The 23,329-nt window shown below is 44.3% G+C and overlaps 1 protein-coding gene across 6 annotated transcripts in view; it reads right to left on the reverse strand.

The window, feature by feature from the left end:
• Window positions 1–514: 514 nt before the first annotated feature.
• The window catches only part of RASGRF2 (Ras protein specific guanine nucleotide releasing factor 2), a 134,150-nt gene continuing 111,335 nt past the window's right edge, over window positions 515–23,329 (reverse strand). For 5 of the 6 annotated variants that reach the window (XM_015614914.3, XM_015614913.3, XM_033520504.1 and 2 more), the window contains exons 19-27: window positions 15,769–15,881; window positions 10,006–10,066; window positions 9,184–9,287; window positions 8,090–8,174; window positions 6,869–7,066; window positions 5,281–5,360; window positions 4,149–4,266; window positions 3,360–3,428; window positions 515–2,712 (exon numbers count right to left, since the gene is read on the reverse strand). In XM_015614914.3, the coding sequence (XP_015470400.1) occupies window positions 2,620–2,712; window positions 3,360–3,428; window positions 4,149–4,266; window positions 5,281–5,360; window positions 6,869–7,066; window positions 8,090–8,174; window positions 9,184–9,287; window positions 10,006–10,066; window positions 15,769–15,881 (921 nt within the window). In that variant the 3' untranslated portion in view covers window positions 515–2,619. Of the gene's footprint in view, window positions 2,713–3,359; window positions 3,429–4,148; window positions 4,267–5,280; window positions 5,361–6,323; window positions 6,469–6,868; window positions 7,067–8,089; window positions 8,175–9,183; window positions 9,288–10,005; window positions 10,067–15,768; window positions 15,882–23,329 lie in introns of those variants that run through there. The other variant, XM_033520505.1, reaches the window with a different exon arrangement.

Below are 23,329 nucleotides of genomic sequence, written 5' to 3' on the forward strand. Positions count from 1 at the left end.
TCCAGCCGTTTCCAGCCGTTTCCAGCCGTGCCCAGCTGTTTCCAGCTGTGCCCAGCGGGCGGCAAGGTGCATCCTCACCTCTGCCTGTGCTTTAGCAAAAGCGTTGTATCCCCAAGCAAAAACATCAGCATTAGCCATCAGCAAGTCAAACGTTACTGTGACCACAATAATTTTTAAACACTTTTGCTGCTGCTACGAACACAGATCAAGCATCCGACCCTCCCGACCGCGGCAAGAGGCAACCTTTGGCATGTGAGCAGGACGTGCTTCTGCAGAGGGGCTGGAGGACCACGCCTGGCTCCAAGCCCAGCCCCTCTGGCAAAGGCCGGCTCTGCCCGGAGTCCTCCTCTCGCTGGCCACACGCCTGAAGCACGGGACGAGCAGCTGTGGCAGGAGCACGGCGAGGATTTGGACCCTGTAACCCTAAAAACATCGAGCAGATTTGGTAAAACGGGGTACAGGCAGAGAAAGCAGCACTTCATAGCGCACAACAGCGATGCCCATTCACACTGACAGCTGTTACACGTTTTCTTTGTCAACAAAGAAGCAACAAAACCAAACAGAAATCACTTTTTTTGGACCACGTTTCCCCTTGTTGCTCCATTACTTCAAAGTGTTTTATGGAACTACTGAATGGAGTCCTGCTATTGTACAGGAAATACACAGTCACTTGGTTTTGTGGTCCAAATAAACCATGCTCTTTTTTTGTGGGATTTTTTCCTCACATCATGCACTGGGATGCAATCAGCTCCTTATCAATCATTAGTCAAAAGGAAAAACCACATTTTTTACAAGAAAAAGCTTCTATAAGTAACACTTCTACAGCAATCATTAGCCAGAACTATTTAAAGTGTTCCTACAGCATTTCCTTCTCTCCTGCTGTCTGCTTTTCTAATGGAGGAATTTTCCAGTATCTGTGACACCTCCCCATGCAGTTATTTACAAGATGGTCCTTGTGGAGAAGGACCTTAATGAAATTTACAGTTGCTAAGGTACATTTGTAGATGCTGGCGGTCACACGCAGACAGAACGAATGGAACTCATTGTGCAGCTCTGGGCTGGGCCAGCAATGTCATTAAAGTGCAAATAAAGACAAAAACCACAAGCCAGGCAGGTCCATTTTTCATCACCAGCGCTAAGAAGCATCACGACTGTGTAAGATAAGTCAGATCAAATAGGCCTAAGTCACAATCTGTTTTGAACATCTGTCTCCCTGAGAGGATTTAAGGGAGGTATACGGTGATATAGCCCTATTTCTTCAACTGGCTGAGTTTCATTGGAAAAGTAAGGACACTTTTCCAGCCAATTTTTGTTTTCAACAGTGCTAACACCTGTGTTTTGTACTACGATGCCCTTTACAGCATTTGAGCTCACTTCCCATGCAGCTACAACAGGCCACTCTGGATGAGGAAAATGCAAGAAGCACCAGCTACTGTAGAAATGACATAGAAATGACATCGATCTACCTGGAACGTCACAAAAGCAGGCTCTGAAAACATTTACAAACAGCACATTTTCTCAAACGTATGCAAGTGATAATTACCAGCTCAGATAAAAATACACACTTTTGTGTTTGCTGGCATTCAGAGTTTGCCACTGACACGTTCAGTTTTACAGCTAAATCAGTGCCAAATGGCTGAACAAAATAAAAAAAAAAAAAAAAAAAAAAAAAAAAGGACATTTTTCAAACCACCGATTCCACATAAAACAAAACTGTCACTCCAGCTCTGAGTGCTCACTGCTGATCACCACCTGCTGCCAGACAGACATGTATTTCTCTCCACAGTGTGTCCAGAAAAGTGCTCTGTAGCCTGACTTGTCAGAGAAGCTGCAGGAGGTGCAGGAAAATAAAGTGCCTCTTCCAGGGCTGTGTGCAGCGTGACTCTCCATCCCCTGCACCACCCCTCTGGGTCCCTCACCTTCCCAGCTGGCAGCTATTTACAACTATTCCACCAGTCCATTTGCTCTCCATGCTGCAAATACTCCCACTGATGAAAAAAGATATTTACAAATCATTTTTATAGATACAATCAGTCGCCTTAGAAAAGGCTGACGAGACACTGAAAGAAGAAAATTTTTCATAAAGAGCAGCATTAAATGTACAGCAGGTGTTTCAAACAACTGCAGATCTAAAGTTACTAGATGCTGTCTTAACATCACTCCAAGCATTAGATGAGTGCTAAAATCCAGGTTTGGCGATGAAATTAACACAAAGAGGACACACAAGCCATTACTGCCTCAGTGAACACATAAATCAACCCAGCCACCTCACTTCGCTTATTTATCCTAGCACACCTGAGCACACTGCCACCATTTAAATCTGTACCCTTGTTTTGTCATGTGAGATGGCTGCAGTGAGTGCCTGTTCACAGGAAAGTCTCCTGTTTCCCAGGAAATCCTGCTCCCTAATGCCAAGCGTGATCTTTGCAAAGCAGAAATCGCTGAAGCCGGGTAGGAAGGGTCGCTGTCCTTCGCCTCCAACACTGGTGTGTGTTGCCTGAGAGGGAAAGGCTGTGAGACTGTGTGTCTCTCAGTGGAAAAGAGAGCTGTCATTCTCCTCAGACTGGTGCAGGATGTGCTGCCTGTCCCAGGGCTGGCTGCAGGCCCTGCACGGGTGCCTCAGGCGGGGAGCCGCGGCTCGATCTTCAGCGACAGCTCGTACAAGGTGTCCTCGTCGATGATCAGGCTCTTGTCCAGCAGGTAGTGAGTGACCTGGCATGGGGAAACACAGCTGGGCAGGCTGCATGTGGCTGGAATGTCCCAGCTTTCCCTCCCTTTCAGCACATTTGGGAGCCCCGTGTTGCTGTCTGGAGAAATGCAGCGTGCTCGGAGTGCTGCTGGCACAAAGGTGCACCCGCAGCACTCCGAGAATTAACTGGGAGTAATTCCTCTTAGGAATGGGAAAATCCTCTGACAGGTTACCTCAGCCCAAGCTGCCCCTCTGGAGTCTGAGATGAGCCCTCTCTGAAGGCACTGACCAGCTTTGGTCACAGCTGCATCACTCCAGAGAAGGACAAAAAGGATTGCAGGATGCCTCAGCAGGTGCTCGGGGCATCTCCTGACCCTCATCCCAGGATCTCAGGGCAGGGAGAACACACCTCCCTCTCAACCCCTCACACCCTCCAAGGCTGCAAGCCCCAGACACCTTCCCAAGGAACAAAAAAACTTCTTTACAAGGCATTAGACAAAGAGTCCCTGCAGGCTGAGGGTCTCACGGCCCCAAGGACACGTCCGTGGGTCTGTCTGTCCTCTCCTCCAGGCGTGGGAGCAGAAGACAGCAGCTCCAGCTGTCAGTGGCAGCTGTAGCTCAGAAGCAATTGCTGCCACAGCTGGATCTCAGCAGCAGGCAGGAGCCTCACCTTCTGCTGGTGCTCGATGCGGTAGGAGGTCTGCTGGAACTGGCGGATTTCCCTGATAATGTGGGAGATCTTTCAAAAGAACACAGGCATGTAAGTGCAGCCACAGCTTGACTTCAGCTAAGCCACACAAAGCAAGAATTCTGCAGCAGATTATTCCATTTAACTTGGGAGGAGGGAAGGGTAGAGATCATCTCCCAGCAGCTCCCCAGGACTTTGCTTTCCCAAATCAAACATTTATTCCTCAGCAGGCCCGAGTGAACCACCCTGCCCCTCCTCTGCCCATGGTGAAACCTCCCTGTTCTTCACCTGGAGGGACTGCTGCAGAGTGCAGCCCTAGGATGGACTCTAAACCGAGATTAGGGGAGAAATCTCCATGCCCAGGAGCTGTCACAAAACACCATCACATGGCAGTGGGGGAGATATCAACCTCAAAGTGCTTTTCAGACGGACCAGAGCACACTCTGAAAAGAACACTGTGATTGCTGCTTCCTGGTGAATCACTGCATTCCTGTCATTCTGGCTATTTAAAAAAGCTTTTTCTTGCTCCTTCACGAGCTGCAGGCAGCTGGTTTTGCTGTCCTTTCTGAGCAAGTGAACTGGGGACAAGCTCAGGCTGCGAGAGCAGCCAGGAGGTGGTGATAGAAGACTGGGCTCCACCACTGCTCTGCAATCGCTGCCTCTCCTGCACCAGAGCACCTCCGGAGGAGGAAAACCCGGGGGCGTCACGGTGAAATCAATAATTAACTCACACAATTAAACTGGAGAAGCCTGCAAGAAACTGAAAATTACCATTCTCATTTTGGAAAAATTGACAAGGCCTTCCTCAGTGAAGTTGGGTGTTCCTTCCTCGATAAACGCCAGGTCAGTCAGGTACATCCCCAGGTAGGGAACAGCAGGTGGGTTACAGCTGCAGACAAACAAATCACATTATCTGCCTGCAGCTAAATTTGCAAACACATTTTTTTGTTCTCTCTAACTTGCACAAACTCTTTGTTAGTTTGAGTTCTCATCTATGGTTGCATTCCCTTCCAGGACAAACACCTCCCGTGGCTCTGCTTGAAGTGTGTTTGCTCTGCCTGTGATAGGTTGAATGCATTATGTCCATTATCTAATATTAATGGCATTGTTAAAAATACACCATTAATTATTCTGGCTGTTTGGTCCTCAGCTTCTCTCAAGATCACTTGAGGTAGTTGTGCCACTCGCTTCTGAAAAGCCTGCTTCCTATTACAAAACTCACAAAAATTCAGGTTTTTGTACAGCTGGAATCAGTACATAAATTGTGGAACACTTGACATGGAATATCCTGGATACCAAAATTACAGAATGTCAAGCACAATCCGGCAAATCAATTAAAGAAAACAATAATCAAGGACTGCTGCACAAAAAAGCAGGTTATTTTCCAGCCAGCTGGGAGGCCACAGGAGAAGAATCATCCCTCTGCCTTTGTCCTGTCTCTATGTTCTTCTCATAATTTATTGTCAGAAACATAATTTCATGTCATATGAACATGTCTGTGACCTGACACAGCCTTAGTCCCAAGCCCTAAAATTCTTAGCTAGAACAATCCTGTTTTTCATAAAAACTTTAATTTATAAAGCTGGCTCTACACTTATTGAAAATGTTTATCAGTGTAAGTGAAACCCCAACAGGGAATGCTCACACAGAAAAATAGTTTAATTTGTTTCTGTAATTCTCTGGAGCTACTATGTTTACCCACCAAGGGCATGAAATCACAGCATATTCAGCAAAACAACAATGCCAAATAGAACCAACCTACATTTTAAAAGGTTTTTAGGCAAAAAAACCCAAAAAACAAAACTAAATTAATTATTAAAGCTTAATCAAAGCCAGTTAATCTTTAACATGAACTATCCACTGTTTATAACAAAACACAGTTGTATACTGTAGGGAGGCATACTTTTTGAGCATTTCTCTCAGGTTTTTAAATCTTCCTTCAGATGACACAGTCTTCTGAAGCTTGTCCATGAGTGCTTTTGTCTAGGAAGAAAATGCATTACAAACGTCATTGCTGCTGCATGTAAAAGACTGTAATTAGATTCTATCAAAGGTGTAATTCACTTATCATCCCCACCCCATTTTTGAGAGCAGTACCACAGGCATTAGGAATTCAGCCTCACTGCAGCTCCTCCTGACTTTCTGAAAATGGAGATGAGGCAGCATTGAAGTTTCCCTGTGAGTGATACACAGAGCCTGAGCTGGTGCTAATGTCATCACCCTGTGAGTGGAGGAGAACCCACACGTTCATTACATGAATGGTCTGGAATTCAGTTTGCTGTGCACACAGTGTGACAGAGCCCACAGGCTGCTGAGGAGCCTCTGAACCTGGTGACAGCAAGGGGTGGTCACTGCCTTGGAGCTGATTTCACCTCCAAGTTCCAGAGAAAAGGTCAGTATGTAAATCAGAATATATCCATGTACAATATATTTATACACAAATCACTGTCAGTGGGCATCACCAGGCCCTGGTTCCTTCTTAAGTGAAGTAAGTTTGATTTTCAGCCTGCTTATGCTACTGGCTTGAGACTTCAGCGCAGAGAATGATGAGAAATTCTTCATACTTGGAACTGAATTTCCAATTAAGAGAGAGCTGTAGGCAGACAGAGTCACTTCCCTCTACAGAGCAGGCTGATGACAAAGCCAGACTGCATTCCCCACAGGTACCAGAGGACTGTGCCACAACATCAGTCTGCTGTGGCTTTGGTTTCCTCTTTTTTCACTGAAAAGCTCAAAAATCAAACAAATTCTAGCCATAAAACTTTTTGGAGGTAAACTCACTTATAACAGTTTGTATTGGAAGAATTTTTCACAGATTTTTAAACAGAAGAACATAGCACCAGCTGTGAGGCAGCTGGCAAAAAGCTGACTGGACAGGGGGGTGCAGTCAGAATGTACTTTAATTGTATTTCTCAGTAACATTTAGAACACAGAACATAAAAGACTGGATTATCTTCATCCTGACAGGCCTTTTTTTTCCATGTCTGTGTCATGTTTTTGTGGCTGGCAGTCATTCTCACAGTCTCTGCTGACATCCTCAGCAGCCAGGTAAGGGCTTGGGAGAGGTGTTCACTGCACCTAAACTGAGCTCCTAAATGAGAAAGCAGACCTTTTATCAGCAGTCTCTTTCTGGGTAGAAAAGCCTCAGGGATTTGAGAAGTTGTGATCTTCCTAAAGGCTTTCTGCACAGGCAGATCCTGTTTTAGGCACTGACCAGACTTTTACCACCACACAGCTTTGCAACCACCCAGATGTGTCCATCAGAAAACACCTACACTTAGTTTACTCGATCATTTCAGCAGCTCAGGCCAAACAGTCTTTGGCACCTGCCAATTACATTGAAAATATTTTGTTCCCACAGATAAAAAAACCTGAATTTCAGGAGCAGGAAACGCCGGCGCGGTGGCAAAGCAGGAGGGGATCCTGTCTCAACCCCTGGGCACGGCGAGCTTTGGGTCCCAGAGCCACTGTCCCGGCCGCGCCCCTCTCACCTGTTTGGACACCTTTGCCCAGGTTTTCTTCAGCCTGTAGACGGCACTTCTGTTGAGGGCTGAGGTGATCTCCAGCACGCCGTTGTAGTTGTGCAGGCAGCGGCAGATGTCGGCCACCGCCACCCACTTCTCGATGGCGCTGGCCCGCGAGGGCGCCTCGGCGTAGCTCATGATCTGCGAGGCCACCAGGTTGCTCATCTGGCCACAGAGAGAGGCAGGGCTCAGGGAACTGACCCACAGCCCCTTCTAACATGTCACAAACTGATGGGCAAGGCAGCAAAACCCCCAGCTAGGCAGGACAGAAGTGATGGCTGCGGGAGCACAAGTGAGGAAGGGCTGAGGGCGCTGGGGGTGTTTATCCTGGAGAAAAGGAGGCTCAGCACAGACCTCATCACTCTCTTCAGCTCCCTGAAGGGTGGCTGCAGGCAGCTGGGGGTCGGGCTCTTTGTCCTGGCAGCCACCGACAGCACGAGAGGAGACGGCCTCGAGCTGCACCAGGGGAAGCTCAGGTTGGACACCAGGAAAAAATTCTTCACTGAAAGAGGGGCTGGGCACTGGGATGGGCTGCCCAGGGAGCTGCTGGAGTCACCATCCCTGCAGGGGTTTATAAAAAGACTGGACGTGGCACTGAGTGCCATGGGCTGGTTGTTAGGGCTGGGTTGGACTCGATGATCTTGTGGGTCTGTTCCAACCCAGTGATTCTGTGAATTCTGTGATTCTGTGAATTCTGTGATTCAGAAACCCAGGGAAACAACATTGGAAACAGAGCTCGAGGCAGGGGAGGGGATGAGAACAGGAAAGAAGGGTTGGAGATGCAATGGGAAGGTCTCCAAGCCATCAGTGATAAACCTGGAAGTCTCCCAGTACAATTCAAGGAAAATGATAATGGAGAAAGGTGTGTTTAGGAATACAAAGGCATGGAATTGGTGTTGTATTTCTCTGGAGAAATTACAGTTTCTCCAGTAGGCTGAAAGGCACTGTGCAACGGTTTAAAATGTTCTACTCTCTTAAATTGCCACTGAAATGCTGAGTACCAATTACTGGAAACGAGAATCTTCATCTGGTTTGATTTAAATGGTTCATTACAAAGAGGCTGCAGCATTCAGTCACTAATAGATAACAGATTACATCACATTGCAACAAAACCCAGCATTTTTGATCCAGAGTCAGAGACAGTCCATGGGGTTCCTAGAAAGCAAATCTGTATTTGAGTGTACTTACATCATTAAAATGTTGACTAGTTTTCATAATATAGGGCGTTCTCTCATTTTTATCCACTTTCATCCAGCCCTGCCCAAGGAACTCTCTAGACATTGATGGGATAGATGGGATAGAAAAAAAGCAAACAAAATCATCATAAATGCAGTACAGAGTCTGTCTGTAACCAGCCTAAGCAGATTTCAGTGATACCTCAATTTGCTGGAAGCTAATAACGCAGCTTTACATTAATTCCAGAGTCTCACTATACCATTTCTAATGCTGTCTGAAATGGTAAATATTGTAAAGAAGATTTATTTTTCTCTTAATCCCCTCTGCCCCCATCACCCCATCCTAATTTCCAGTGCTGTGACCCTATTTACACCACATTATCCTTTTATGTGTTCAAAGCCTTTGGTCAGGGGCTGAGTTGGGGTGTGGTGGCCACCCCAGCCTGGTGGTCCCTGTGCCCCCAGGGGACATCAGTGCCAGGACTGTCCTCTGTGCCCTCTCCAGCACACAGCTGGTGCAGACAGCGAGGACATAACCCAGGGGCTGAAAGGCCCAAAGAGGCACCTCTGGCACCAAAAGGGTCAGGTCCCAGCTAAGAATCAACATCTCAGTCTGGACAGCAAATCTGGGAAGAGAGAGGAGAAATATCCCTGACTGCTCTGCAAACTCTAAAAGACACACGAGTTATCACTGAGGCAGAAGCCTCCTGCACCCTGCAAGTGTTTGAGACTCCTCCCTGGAGTTTGGATCAGATTCCGTGGTGACTTCCCTGGGGATTGAGGGAAAGGATCTCGGTGTGTGCCCCAACAACCCCTGGACAGGAAGATCCATGGAATCCTCGGTTATATCACTTCTTCCCTTGCTGTAACATTATCAGGTACCCTGAACCTCACACTGTGTACTCCTTCTGGTAGTTTACTTTTTGTCCTTACTCCTGGGAGTACTGGCTCGTTTCAAGCCTTATGTCTGGCATTTCTGTGTCTATAAAATAAACAGTTCCTTCTGTGGTAGAGCAGATCAGGCACTGTTAGATAACTTGTGAAGGAGAGGGGGTTTTGGGGTGCTGGCAGAGCTCTGCAGAGGCCAGAGGAGGGGTTTGTGCTCACTCGTAGGGGATGCTGCGGAACACGACGTGGTCCAGCAGGGTGATCTGCTCCGCCAGCTCCATGGCCGACAGCGTCTCGAAGCTCTCGGGCTTGGGGCAGTCTGGCTGCAAAAGCAAGGGCAACACTCAGGGCTCTCTCTGCGTGCCACGGGCCACCAGCAGCCACCTGGGACCTCCCACACCGCGGCGGGAGCAACTTGGGCATGAGAAGAAATAAGGTTTAACAGCACAAACACCCAGCTGGAAACCCCTAAAGCAGGAACACACCACCAGCCCAGGAGCATGAGGGCAGCTCAGTTAAACTCTGCACATTCTGCACCTCTGATTTCATATACAGTCATATCTTCCCCTTGTTTTTAAATCCTAAGATTTTACCCAAATACTAAAATTTTGATATGGACTCCAAAATCTTACAATCTTTAAACTGAAATGGACATTGGAGAAAAAGAGAAAAAGGAGAAACTGGAGAAAAAGAACAGTATATAATAATATATACATTATTTATAAAATAATATGTCTAATTTATTAATATTTATTAGATAGCATATAATATATTATTTATTTATATATATTTATTATTTATACATTTTTATATTATACATTTATTGACTCAAACATACAACATTTCTATAGGAATATTTATATACCCTATATAAATAGGGTGTATAATATATAGTTAAAATAATATAATAATTATAATATATATAATATAATATTATAATAATAATAATAGTAATATATAAAATAAATATATAGTTAAACATCCTAAATTTATAGGAATATCTATAGGAATATTTATGCTTATCTCTCAAGAGGAACTTACCATCTGGATGATATCCTCTATTTTCAAATGGTTGTCGTCTTGATCATCCTGAGAAAGAGTCCTGGAAAATAAAGTAACAGAAAATCTTACTTATTATTATTATTATTATTCATTATCATTTACCATTATCATGATAAAACCTTATCATAGATCAGCAAAATGGTTTTTCTAAAATAAATCCTAAATCTGCAATTGAGTAAGTAAAGAAAAAACAAGTAAATCTGTAACCTAAAAGGTCATGTCTTGCCCCAGTAAAAGTGTACAAACTGTTGCAACATTGGAGACATGTAAGGTAAAACATTTCCATGGAGGTTTAAGATCCTGGAAATTGTCCTGTTCAGTGTCCCACACTGAGCTCAGAGTGTGGAAATGGACAGCAAACTGCAGCTTTTCCTTGTAGCAAGGACATGATTTCCTTTCAGCAATAAAATGTGAATGAATGTTTCCAGTTCTGCCACAGAAAACCTGTGATTATCATGGTTATTTCGGAGAAATGGGTCAAAAATTAACTAGGCAAAAGCAAGCATTGATCAAACACCACCTTCCCTGATGTAGTGTACTGGCACATAATTACAAGGTCTTACTCCTTCATGTGGAAATTACAGACACAAAGAAACCTTGAAAACGTTGGATTTATGTGAGAGGAATGAAAAGATGTAGGGAGAAGGAACATAAGTAAGAGTGTGTTGCATACAGGTAAAATCCTGCAAAAGAAAGGCCCTGTAAAATCTAATTTTTGATCAAAAAAAAATCAGGCCTGTATTTGTGGGAACCAGCCTGCATATATCAGCCTGTTCTTGTGGAAATCAATTTCCACCTGCAAGAAAAGGACTTGTACCCATGAGAACTGGTTCTATACCCACGAGACAAAAATGTAAACATCTTAGGGAAAAAAAGTCCTCAGCAGGAATGTCCACTAGCTTTTAGTCTACTTCACTGCTAACCAATGAACTGAGCAGCAATTACCAATTAGAATTAAACAAAATGCTTTCAGAAACCATGTAAGTGCAAGCTGTGAACGATATATTTGTTACATGAAGAAAAGGTGTCGTGTCCATCTCTACTGCCACAGGAATGTGAAAGGAGACACACAGACAGGACCTCAGACACCTCCTTCCCTTCATCTGCAGCCTTCCAAATCCTCACAGAACCCTTTTATTTTTATTTTTTCCCCCCATAAGGGCTGGAAACACCTCGTGTCTGATGGGCAAGGCGTGCTCACCCCTGCAGGAGAACCCTAAGCTCCTTGCTGGGATAATGAGGAGTGCCTCCTCAGTCCCTGTAAATAGCCTGGCAATCTGTCCTGCAGAGCAGCTCATTTTGTGCTGCTCCTCACTCCTGGGGGCTGCAGGGGTGTTCACCCCAGGGCAAGAGGTTTTAGAGGTTTTTTCCTGGCAAAGGAAACCTCATGGGCCCTGTCCCTCTGCCCCAGACATTCCCACCAGTCTTGCAAAATCCACCATCCAAGTTACTTAAATATAACTTTATGTTAGATCAGGTTCTCTCCTCTGATACAGACATCCTTGTGCTTGCTTAATATGAAATAAAGTATGAAACATGGGATTCCTAAAAGGCAGAAAACGATTACACTTCCCCCCCTACTCTCCACCAGGACATCTCATGTTTTATGTGGACTCTCGATGTGTCATTCTAAGCAGATGCTTTTCTCCTAGCACAGTGGTCTCGTGAAATAAACCAAAACCAACTCTCCTTTTATCCATAACTATTCTACACTGAAACCTGCAGAGGACAACAGGTCTGGAGACTGGATAATGGTGTTTTCTGATGTCATCAACAGCAGATTCCACTTCAGTCCGTGCTGCTGTCAGCCTTGGGACACCCAGCTTCAGCTGGACTGGGGACACTCATGGGCTGCCAGCCCTGCCTGGACAGCTCCCACTGCACCCCCTGGGAGCTGGGAAGAAGCAGATCCTTGTGGAAACAGTCCCAAGAGACAGCAGAGGCACAGAGGGGCTCCCCTGAGCAGGGTCAGCCTCAGGGAGGACTGAACAGTGTCCTCAGAAGTGAAGAATGAATTCTTAGAATCGCCAGTTAAGATTCTTTCTCTCTCACTATTCTTCATGTCTGAGCAGGCCAAATATTAAAATAATTTTCTATTTGAAAATATTAGCATGTGACTTGGTCTTTCTTTGTGGTACACAAAGCACATAAAAATATTTAAAAGCTAGTGCAAGTTAGAGAGTCTGAAATGTGTTGTTTGGTGAGACCACACAAGGCAGCAAAAGTGTTCATCCATCCCATTTTGACATCTGCATATCCCTCAATTTCATTTATGTTTAGTCTAAAGAAGAAGGAGGAGCTGTTTCTTGAAGCAACCTGATTTTCTCCAGAGAGGATTATCTATCAAAGTTATTCACTGCTGTTCACTCTGAATTTAAACCTTCCTGTTTCGTTACCAATTAAATTTTATCTAGATTTCAGGGGTTAGTAAATAAAGCTGATAAAATCTCAAGCCAAATGTACATTGAGAGGTTTGCCTGGCTTTCAGAACAGATACCGAATCAAAAAAAGCTTTTTTACCCTGAAGAGAAACCCTGTCAGTGCACACAACAGAAATCCCATCATGCAAGAAATACCAGCTGCTTTGTTTGATGACTCAAGGCATGAAGCAGCTCAGCATCTCCCATCAACATTCTCCTTGTCATTCACATTCTAGGCAGAGCCTTTCCCAGAGCTGACTGATGGATCTGAGGGACAAAAACCAACCTTTCCTGCTCCTCTGATCTCTGCTAACAAGGGGATGGGTTTTCCAAGGAGGTGCATGCACGCAGAGGCTGGGGCAGTTTCTAAAAGGACATATTTTTACCCAATATCCTTCAGGGAGACATAGAAAATGGCACTGCCAAGCCTCAGAAAGCATGAACATTTTTTCATGAATGCTTGGAATTGAATTTTTGACAAGAAATTCTTTTCTTAAACCCATTCTGTATTTGTCAACCTTTCAGACTCAAGAGCAGACTACAAAAACTGAGATGTGGGGAAGCCAGGGCCCACAGTGACAGCTGACAGGCAACCCAGAATTCTGACAGAATACATGTTTTAGACAAAATGCCTGCAGCAAGCACCTCTGCAGAACAACAAAATTTTATAGCACTCACTCAGCAAGTGGGTGGGTGACTATTTTTATGAAGGGCACATCAACTGGATTACTCCTTCCCATTTTCAACCTGTCCCAGAGAAAGCTTTTGAATGAGAGTTTCACCAAAACTTCCAGGTACGACAGATCTGCTCTTTCTTATGCCAAGCAGGCTGTCAGAAATCTTCAAACAAATTGGTTTCTAACAACAAAAGCCCTTCAGCTGCAGGTAATTTGTATTTCCCCTCCAAGCAGTGTTAGGTGGCAGTCTCAGTGCAGAGGGGAGGCAGGAGGATGACATCTCTCCAAGGAGAACAGGCTGAGCAGCTTCTCTCCAAGCCAGACCCTGGGGCAGGAGCTGAGAGAGGAGCAGGAAACTGGGAGCTCCTCTGCACATCTGCCAGAGGACACACCCTGGGGTCTGCAGGACATCCAGGGGGATTGACAACAAGTCCCTGCCTGGGTTCTGTCCATGGAGAAAGAACCAGGACACTAAATTCAGAGGTTTTTGGTGGAGAGCATCTCCTCCCGGCTGTCCACACTGGGAGCATGGTGTGCAGGCTGACAGAGGGTGCCCAGTGCTGTGCAGAAAAGGGAATGATGCTGTGGCAGGGACCCTGCAGGACCAGGAGCTCCTCAGGGGAGCCTTGTCCCGAGGCTGAGCAGCTCTGGGTCAGCAGCAGCTGGTTCCTGCAGCCATCTCTGGAGACAAGAGACAGCCAGAGCACCTCAGCCTGGGGCAGGACCAGCGCTTGGTGTGACCTCCAGAGGCAGCCAGGGCACCACGGGGCAGAGAACAAACCCCACGCCCTCCTCTGCACCACACAGCACTGCTGTTTTCCTGGAAATGCTGTGTTTTCCTGGAAATGCTGTGTTTTCCTGGAAATGCAGGAAAAGCTGTGTTCCTGCAGCCCTGGGCACCTCTGGGTTTGGTCAGGTGTGCACAGCTCACCTCTGCTCATCTCTCACCCTCCACAACACCAGCTCCAGAGCTGTTCCAGGATGCTCTGCCAGATTAAATCCCCTGGCAGGAGCCACCCCCCATTTCATATTCTGATATTGAATATAACATTCAAGTTGGGCAGCTGGTTGTGCCCCTGAATGCACCCCCAGGCTGAGGAGCTGCACCCTGGGTGCCCCAGGACTGGGTGCTCACAGCCTCCATGGGACCCTGCTCCCACCAGCAAGTCCATCAGGGCTTTTTTAAAGCTTATAAATAAAAAAAAGCTATTTTAAGAATGTGCAATAAAAATTAAGGACTGTGGAAGAGCAAGGGAACGTGCCAATTTCACAATATATCACAGTATCACAAATAAAGTTACACACAAAGAGCTGCAAATTATTCCTTATAGCCTGTAATGCCCTTTACTTCTGTAATATTATATTAAATAAAATATATTAATTATGTCATATAACTCCTTACTCTCTTGCTGAGAGCCTGTGTCTCCACAGTGCTTTGTTAAACTCTGGAAATCACTCCTAATTACCAGAGATTCCCCCAAAATGTCACCCTTTCCTTTCCAGTGAAAGGGTGAGGAATGGGATTGAAATTTAATTCACAAGCAAGTAGGAGTGAAATATTTCACATCAGGTTGTCCAGCATCCAGGTCTGTTGAGCAGCACAGCTAAACACTCTTGAAAAGCAATAAAGGAGTTTTTAGCCAAGGCTAAAAAGGAAAAACTATTTTTCCTTTTTTTTAACCCTTTGCAAAAAACAAAACAAAACAAAACAAAACAAAAACAAAAAAAAAAACCCAAAACAAACCAGAAGCCAAAATTTCAAAGAATGGTCAAAAATTCAGTCTGAATTTCTGGAAAATGTGGAAAAAAGGAAATATCTGATGAACATACAATGATATAACATATAATGATACAAATGGTGGATCAGACAGTGTGCTCAGGCACATCATTTCTAGGAGGGGAGAGAACACAAACAATAACAACCATTTCCTAGAACAGCAGTAAAAGGATGCAAATGGAGACAATTCATCATTTGCACTATGTTTACACATGGTATTATTAAAATAAATTATCATTTTTGTTTATGTAAAAGGAAAAGGTGCTTTTAATAAGAACTTATCTGTGTTTCTCATCTTTAGTTTGATATTTGTCCTCACAAGCGAATTTTTCAGCCATTTTTTTTTCATAAATCTTTTGGAAACCTGTCAAATGGTCTTAGAAAATTCAGGCATACTCTATTTGTTGCACATGTAATGGTTTACCTGCAGAATACTTTCATAAATGTTAACAAAACACACTGTAGATTTATCTGTATATTCCATGATGTTTTATTTTATTCACTAGCCTGTAAAAGTCTCAAGTAATTTATTGATTTGCTTAGTCTTTAAATGTTTACTGCTCCTCAGGATTGCAGAATAATGTACTTGAAGATCAGTGGCTATAAAATATTCACATTTTGTAGACAGATCTGCTCTCACTCATACTTGAGGGCTGAACTCGTGGCTGTCAGCTGTTCTGCAGCAAAGCTTTCCAATACAGGTATTTTTATGAATGAAACAGGCTCTGTTTTATGGCTCATAAAACACTTAGTAATCCTTCAAAATTAAATCCTCTGGAGGAAAACCCAGCCCTGTGAATTCCTGGATACAGAGTGTGTGTCACTCTGTGCTGCAGTTAACAGGTGAAATAATCAGAAATGCATTTACCTCAGTATGTTTGCAGTAGCTTTCCTTTCTTGTGGCAGAAGGTCAGGGTCTCTCAAAACTTCCTCCAGCAAATTTAACACGTTCATTTTCAGCTCGTTGTTCAGCTCAAAATCCTGAAAAGGAAAAAAGTTTTGCTACTTTTAGTCCTAACAGTTTGGATCAAACAACTGGAAGGATATACTCTAATGGATTTGCCCCCTTTTTATTGGGTTTTTTTCCTCTATTAGGTTAGAATTGTTTTCCTACTACTATGTTTGAAAATCTTTATAGAAAGCTGTGGTAGTGAAACTGGCCACAGAAGTAGGATGTCCCAAAGGCTGGGATTTTTCTCCTTTTTGACCTTTTCCCTCCAAGTGGAGATGGGATGATCAAGTGATTCCTTTTTGGAATTATCACCTGCATCTGGCCAAGACCCACAGCATCCTCTCTGTCCTCTGTGTTTAATTGCAGAGGTAAGGCAGGATCCTTGGCTTCCCACCACTGCTTTCTGGAGTTTCTCTGCTCTTCTGCCTCCCCTCTGGTGTTTTCCATCTCCTGCCCACCCTGTTGGAAGGGATTGCTTTTTGTGGAGTGCCCAATCTAATGAGTTCACTACACAAGCTGGCCCTGCACTCAAGAGCTGCAGCATGTTAATTTCCTCTGGGGCAGGCTGATAGCTGACACAGACACCTGGCTCCAAATTCTGCACTTGGAGGAGTCACAAGGGGAGAGTTTTGGGCATTCTTCAACCATGGAGTGTTCAAACTCTGAGGTGGAAGCTTACAGGCAAGCCTCAGGGCAGACTCCAGAAATTCTTGTACTGGGCTCCAAGCTAGCATCTCGATGGGAAAGCTGAAAACCCTTCAGCTGCCTGGTGCAGCACAGATCCTCCCCAAAAACACACAGGTACCTGCAGGCTGGACCAGGTGTGTGCAGCTCCATCCCGTTCCCATGGCAATGGGAGGCAGGATGTTACTGAAAACGGGGAATATTTGGCACCTGGGCACAGGAGCACCGTGTTTCCTTCCCAAAGAATCCTGCTGTGGAGAGGGGCTCTGGAGATGGTGTGCCAGCCCAGGTGAGCCCAGCCCACGGGAGCAGCACAGCACTCCCACCCTTCACTGCTCCGGAGTCTCCTCACCTGGGCCTCAGCTAATTAATACCCTGGGACCAATCAGTATCTATGTCTCGTTTTTCTGGAGGTGTTCATCTGCATTTTAGGGTGCTGAGGAATAGGAAGCTGCAGCATTAAGCTTTGGATGGGGGTGCCAAACATCCAGCTCGAGGCCAAGTGAAAATTATTTCTGGGCACCACATTCTGTTTTCTAAAACACATTTTGCACAGCCACACTCTGAGATGCCTCCCTTGGGAGCTGTTGTAAGGAAAGACAAGAGAACCTTTTCATATTTCTGGGGTGTGGAAATGGGGCTAATGAGAGAAAACACGAGGAACATAACTAAACTACCTGACAGCACTCTGGTGATTTCAGAAAGACAATAATTTGGAACATAAAACTATCAAAGCTCAGTTAAAGGAGCAAGCTTGATTCTGCACGAGCCTAAGCAGCAGAGTAATTGCTGCCAGAGTTTGTCCTGTACCTCGGATTTACACATGGTGAGAGAGGATGGGTGTCTCTGTGACCTGTGCCAAACAAACATCGCAAATGGGCAGAAGAGGTGTCCAGAGGTGACACCCCCCATCCTCACTCAGGCTAAAATCCTCAGGTCACACCATCAGACCAGGATTGCAGCTCCAAGCACAGCTGTCAAACCACAACTGGTTTATTCTCCTCATTACAAGATATTTTCTCTCAAAATGTCTCGTTTTACTGAAATAAATCCTATGAGCAACAAAATCTAGAATTTTAAATGTCCTTTCATTTGCAAACAGGGTGGGAAAGCCTCACCTGCAATTATCAGATCCAGCCAAACCAAAGCATTTCCAGTTTCTGTGTGTTTACATGCTAATTCTTATAATAATGAGAATTTATAATTTGGTCATTAACACTGAAACTTGTTTTACTGAGTAATCTCCCTAAGATAATAGTGCTAGAATTGCTGGGGAAACTGAAAATGATGATTTTCTTTTTTAAAGCAATGTCATCTGTTTTACATAGTCTGATGAGAAAAAAATAAAAAACCTATGAAAAAAGGTGGGAATCAGAAGAAAAATGAAGAACTAATTTCTTTTTCTAGTAAAGGTCATTATCTAAGTGGTACTGAGATTCCAGTGTGATGAGCAATATATAAGAAAAAAAAATTAATAGGAAAAATATTGCATTTAAACATGTACATGTACTTAACTTTTGTGGAGAAAGGTTGACATAAGAATGATACAAACACCAAAACACTTAGCAACCAATTCTAAGTATCATTTAAAAATAACTAAATAACTCTAAATACATGCAGATTATCTGTATTATGGGTGTCACACATGAATATTTATCTGTTTGTGCTATTGGACACTTAGATCCACAGGTAGCTATTTATGTCCCTAGATATATGTGTATCACAGCTCTCTACATAATTTTGCACCGGTTTTTTTTTTGACTTCTAATTTACATATCAGAGAAGGAATAGAGTTGGTCTGACAAGAATCCTCCAATTTTCCAGCAGGCAGATTTCAGTCTGACAGTGGTTCAGCCCTTCATGAGAGGGTCATGTACCTCTAATAGATTTTAGAGCCTACAGCAGCCTAAAGACCTGTGGGTGTTACTCAGATGTGGAATCACTGGCCAGAAGAGAAGAGAGTGCAGCAGGGGCAGCAGAAATAAAGGGGAAAAACCCCTCACCATTCCAGGATGCCTTTTAAAACTAAAAACAGCGGATTTACTGTCGGTGGTTCATACAGAGAATGCATTTTCAGTATTTGACATGAGCTCAGTGAACCCCAGAAGCTTTTCCTCTCCCCTTTCTTCAAATGTTCCTCAGGGAGAGGAAATGTTCTGTGTCTGAACAATGTGGGCAACACTGAATAATCCACACAAGTGAAATTGAGCTAAAACATGGGAATGTGATTCATGTTGGGGTAGGCCAGTGAGGAGAGCTACAAAAGGACAGGAGAGGGGGAAGAAGGAGGCAGGAAGGGAGAGAGATCTACTGGAAGAGTTTTTGCAAGGAATTTGGAATATTTGTAAGTAGACAGGGATTGCCTTGCAGTTTTCATGTATCTGTTCTCATGCCAAAATGAAAGCAGGTAATTATTTCTGTGGCAGCAGATGAGTGAGTCTTAATCTTGTGCACAGCAGATCAAACACTATCAGAGCTAAGTGAAGCTGCAGTCCTCTACCACAGTATTTCATTTAGAAGCATAAAAACACACTTCACCTGCCACACACAACCGTGTTGAGAAAAATCTGTGTAAATTCATGTTGACACAGGTGGAAGGCAGAGATAAATGGAATTATAACTGGCTTCCCAGAAAACTCATTCCTGAGCTTGAAATAAGCCTGGCTCACTTCAGGAAACAAGCTGTTTCAGGGCAGGGGCCACAGGTCCTAAGGGTCAATTTGCAAAGTAGTCAAAATGCAGTGTATCTTGCTAAGTGGCTTAATTGTGTTCATATTTCTACAATTAACTTAGTATAAACTCACCAGATATCTTAATGATTCCTTTATACCATTTAATATGAGCTAAGTGGTGCTCAAATAAAGGGTTCTCTATCCAATTTTTTATTCCAGTGAAATGGAAATAAATGGAATTGGCCAGTTCATGTGAGCTGACACTATTTTTAACTAACTGAAATCATCTTTTCTTAGACAACCCTCTGTCTGCAGGTGTTCTCCCCAGCCCCCAGGGGCTGTCAGTGAGTGCCAGCTCCTGCTGGAAGCCCACCACAGCTCCTGGGGATGGCCAGCAGCACCAGCTGCAGGGGGAAATGTCACAGCTGGGGCTGGGCAGGCATCAGGCACACACCACCACCTGTATGCTCCAAACTGAAGCCCTGTGGTCACTCCATGACCCATGGACAGTGTCCAGGGGGCTGTGAGGGAGCTGTTCCAGCTGGGATCCCGAGGGAAGGCGGTGGGAGCCAGCCCAGCAGCCACGGGGAGCAGGGAGGGCAGGAGAGGCCAGATGTGAGAGCTTCCCCTCAGACACTGCTAAATAAAACAGGGCTGCCACACTCTCTGCCCCTCTGTTGGGGTCTGAGATACAGTCTGTGTGCTCTTGTTTCTAATACTTAGTTCTAGGATCCAGAAAAACACTGAATTTCATATAACATGAAATTCATGAGCATGTTTTCATGGTGATACATGAGAACAAATGTTAAAGTTAGATAAGAAAAGTGTAAGTGTGTAGATTAGAAAGGTTTTTAAATCACTGGGTGAAAAAGTAGTTTAGAGAACAGGAGACAAGACAGAGGATTTAGGGTGTTGTCTCTTGTCCTTCTTCTTTCTTCTTCATGTTCTTCTCCTAGGGGTTTTTGGGTGGTAGTAAGTGATTGGGTAAAAAATGCCCCAGTGCAGCACAAAGGTGTTGGGTCACTGGGTCACTAAGAAAAATAATTTAGTTGGCATCTGTTAATTGGGTAAATGGACATATAAAAGACCTTGAAGAAGATCTTTGTTAGCCATTTTACCCCTTTTCTATCATAGTGCACATAGCTCCTTGTACCTTGTAATGCTGATAAGAAAAGAATAAACTACTGAGACAGAACAAGAGAAAACTGCCTCCCTCTTGTCAGTCTTCAGTTCAAGGGGAAAAAGAACCTGATCCAAAAGTCTCTAACAAGACACCTCTGGCCTTCCTGTCCTCCCACCTCTGCAGCAGCCAGTGGCAGTTTCGCCCTCCTGAGCCCTTGCTGTCCCCACCAAGGCTCCTGCTCCCACTGATGCTCTGCCTCGTCAGCTGTCTGCTCCCTGCTTTCAGCAGAGTCCTGCTCTCTCAGCCCCACTGCAAAAAACAAAATGTAAACACGAGTGTCCTGCTGTGATTTGGGGTAAAACCAGAAGAAAGCTCTGCTGGGTTGCTGGTGTCTGAGTGAAAAAAAAATAAAAAGAGGAGAATAAATAAATAAATACTAAAAAGAACAGAAATATAAACAAAAGAGTCTGGAATACCTGAAGCTGCCTTTCATACTGGTTTTGGCTGATGAGCAGCACAGGTTTGACTGGTCTTGGTCAGGGTGGTTAAACACAGGGGAGTGTGTGTCACCTCACCTGGGGATGGCTTGTTCCCAAACTTTTATCTGTGCCTTGACAGCTCCTCAGGACACTCACTGTGCCCTCCACAAAGGGCTGCAGATCTGGCACTACCATGGGTACATTTGCTTGAAATTCAAGTGAGGCTTCGACAGTGTGTGACCCAAGTCTTCAGAGCAATTAATTCTTTTTAAAGAATTGTTTAGCATGATTTCAAGATAAAAAAAAAACACTTATGAAAATCCATCCTCACTGAACAGGCTGATTCATTAATTTTAATTATTCTGTTTTCTGCTCACGGACAATTATACATATTAAATGCTGTCCATGCTTAGATAAATTTAAAAAAATGAATAAATAAAAATAGATCCAAGCTAAACCATCCCCAAGTGTGGTTTTGACACAGCTGCAAGACAGTGGAAGCTAATTTATTCCACAGCCCAGCACAGAACTTCCACACCAAAGCCAAGGATTTTCTAGAGCAAAGTGAGCAAACACAGGGCCCTGGACTGTTTTTTGGATAGCTGCTGCATGCCTGGGTGCATGAGCCATGCTGTCACACGCAGCAGAGCAGCAGGCTGAGCCAGCCCATGGGCTCCAGGGCCAGGCAGGGTGGGATGAAGCCTGCCAGAGCCCTGGAACAGATGTCTGTGTGTGCAAGTCTTGCACAGGACAGCAATTTGGGCACTGGTGAGTCAGGGAGCACCAGGACAGAGCTGGCTGTGCTGCAGAACTGTTCACAGAGAAACAGAGACACCCTTTACACATCGACTGACTCTGATTCTCCCTGCAGCCAGTGGTGAGGAAATGGTGTTCTGTCAAAAAAAAAAGGGGTGTGGTTGGTCACCTTTAGTTGTGGTGTGGGCTGCTGGTGGCCACAAAGATCTCAGGACACTGCAAGGAGTCTCTGGACAGAGAGAAACTGCTCTTTGTGCTGCAATTGCTCTTTTTCACAGCAAAACCAAATTTAAAGCCAGGTAGAGGGAAAACAATATCAAAATTTCACGTTTATCTTTGCAAATATCCACTTATTTTCACTTATTTTGTAAGCTGGGGTGTTTTCCTTTGTTTGGGGTTTTTTCAGAATGAAACCTGCCCTTTCTTTTGAGAGTCAAACCTGCTCTTGGCTGCTCATGAGGATGAAGGATGTCTCAACCAAGGTTGCTGAGTATCCAGAGAACAATGCCAATACCTTGAAACGTGTTTCTACACACATATTTTTGGCAGTTCTGTTGTTCTTAAAGAATTTCAATGCTTTTTGTCATTTTGGAAACTGAGTGAGAATTTCTTCACCAGACACTGGTGGCCCAGGATGTGCAGTTTGTGTTGCTACTGTAAAATAAGCTTGGAGCTCCTGCTCTCCCAGGACTCCACATCTTCACTGCCAACGTTTCACATTCCTTGGCCAGACAGAAATTCTTCACCAGTCCTCCTGAAAGGTGTCCTGTCCCATATTTTTTGGCAGCAGCTAGTCAGTCTTTTCTGGTTTGCTCAGGCCTGTCCTTTCTCTCTTCCTAGCCTCACAAGTAAACAACGCAAGACACTGATTTTATGCTCTGTTGCTGTAGCATTTCTTACTTTCCATGCCAAAGCCCTTGCATTTTAAATTATTTGCTATATTGGAAGAACAAGGGATTAGAAGAGCTAAAGAATTAAAATCTGACACCTTTGCCATGGGAAAAACAAATGGCAGTGAGAGACAAGGGAGTGCAGGTGAAAAAAGCTGTGCCTTTCAAAGCTTCCACTTCAAAAATGCACAGTGAACTATTATTTGTTATCTTTGTCCTCTTCATATTATTATTATTGGAATTTTTACAATACCAACTGCAAAAATTATGCAAAAGCAACTGCAAAAGAACTCAGTGAAACTACTTGTAGACATTGCCTAATGTAGATAAAAGTTTCCCCATTTCCACAATCACATAATTTTTAATTAGCATAGAGGATCAACTCATGCCATAGAAGATATGCAGTATGAACTGGAACACAATAAGCACCTAGAGTAACACAAAACTGTAATAACAGCCTGCTGCCACTTCTGTTACAGCTCAATGTTTGCTTGACTCTGAGTTTAATTTAACAGGGAGCCAAAACTTGGTGTACATAGGCTGCTCCCAGTAACCTGAAATGATTAATCACTCCTGTGATACCAAGAGAGATTTGAGTAATCTCTTCTGGGCTGTTCAGCTTTCCAGACAAACCAATTTTCCCACTTACATCTCTTACTGAGTTAATTCTCTAGCAAACTTAGCCTCTGTGAAAATTAAACCCTTTACATGGGAGAAAGGGAATTGATTTCCTGTAAGAGAGTTTGACATTGCTGCAGTTAGCTTTTGAGATGAAGTGTCCTTTATTAGCAGCATGAAGTGACAAAGCAGTCTGTAAGTGAAGCACCAGCTGCACAAGGTGTACAAACACCCATCCTTCCTTCCTTCCTTCCT

This window comes from Parus major, chromosome Z (genome assembly GCF_001522545.3).
Source record: "Parus major isolate Abel chromosome Z, Parus_major1.1, whole genome shotgun sequence".
NCBI lineage: Eukaryota > Metazoa > Chordata > Aves > Passeriformes > Paridae > Parus > Parus major.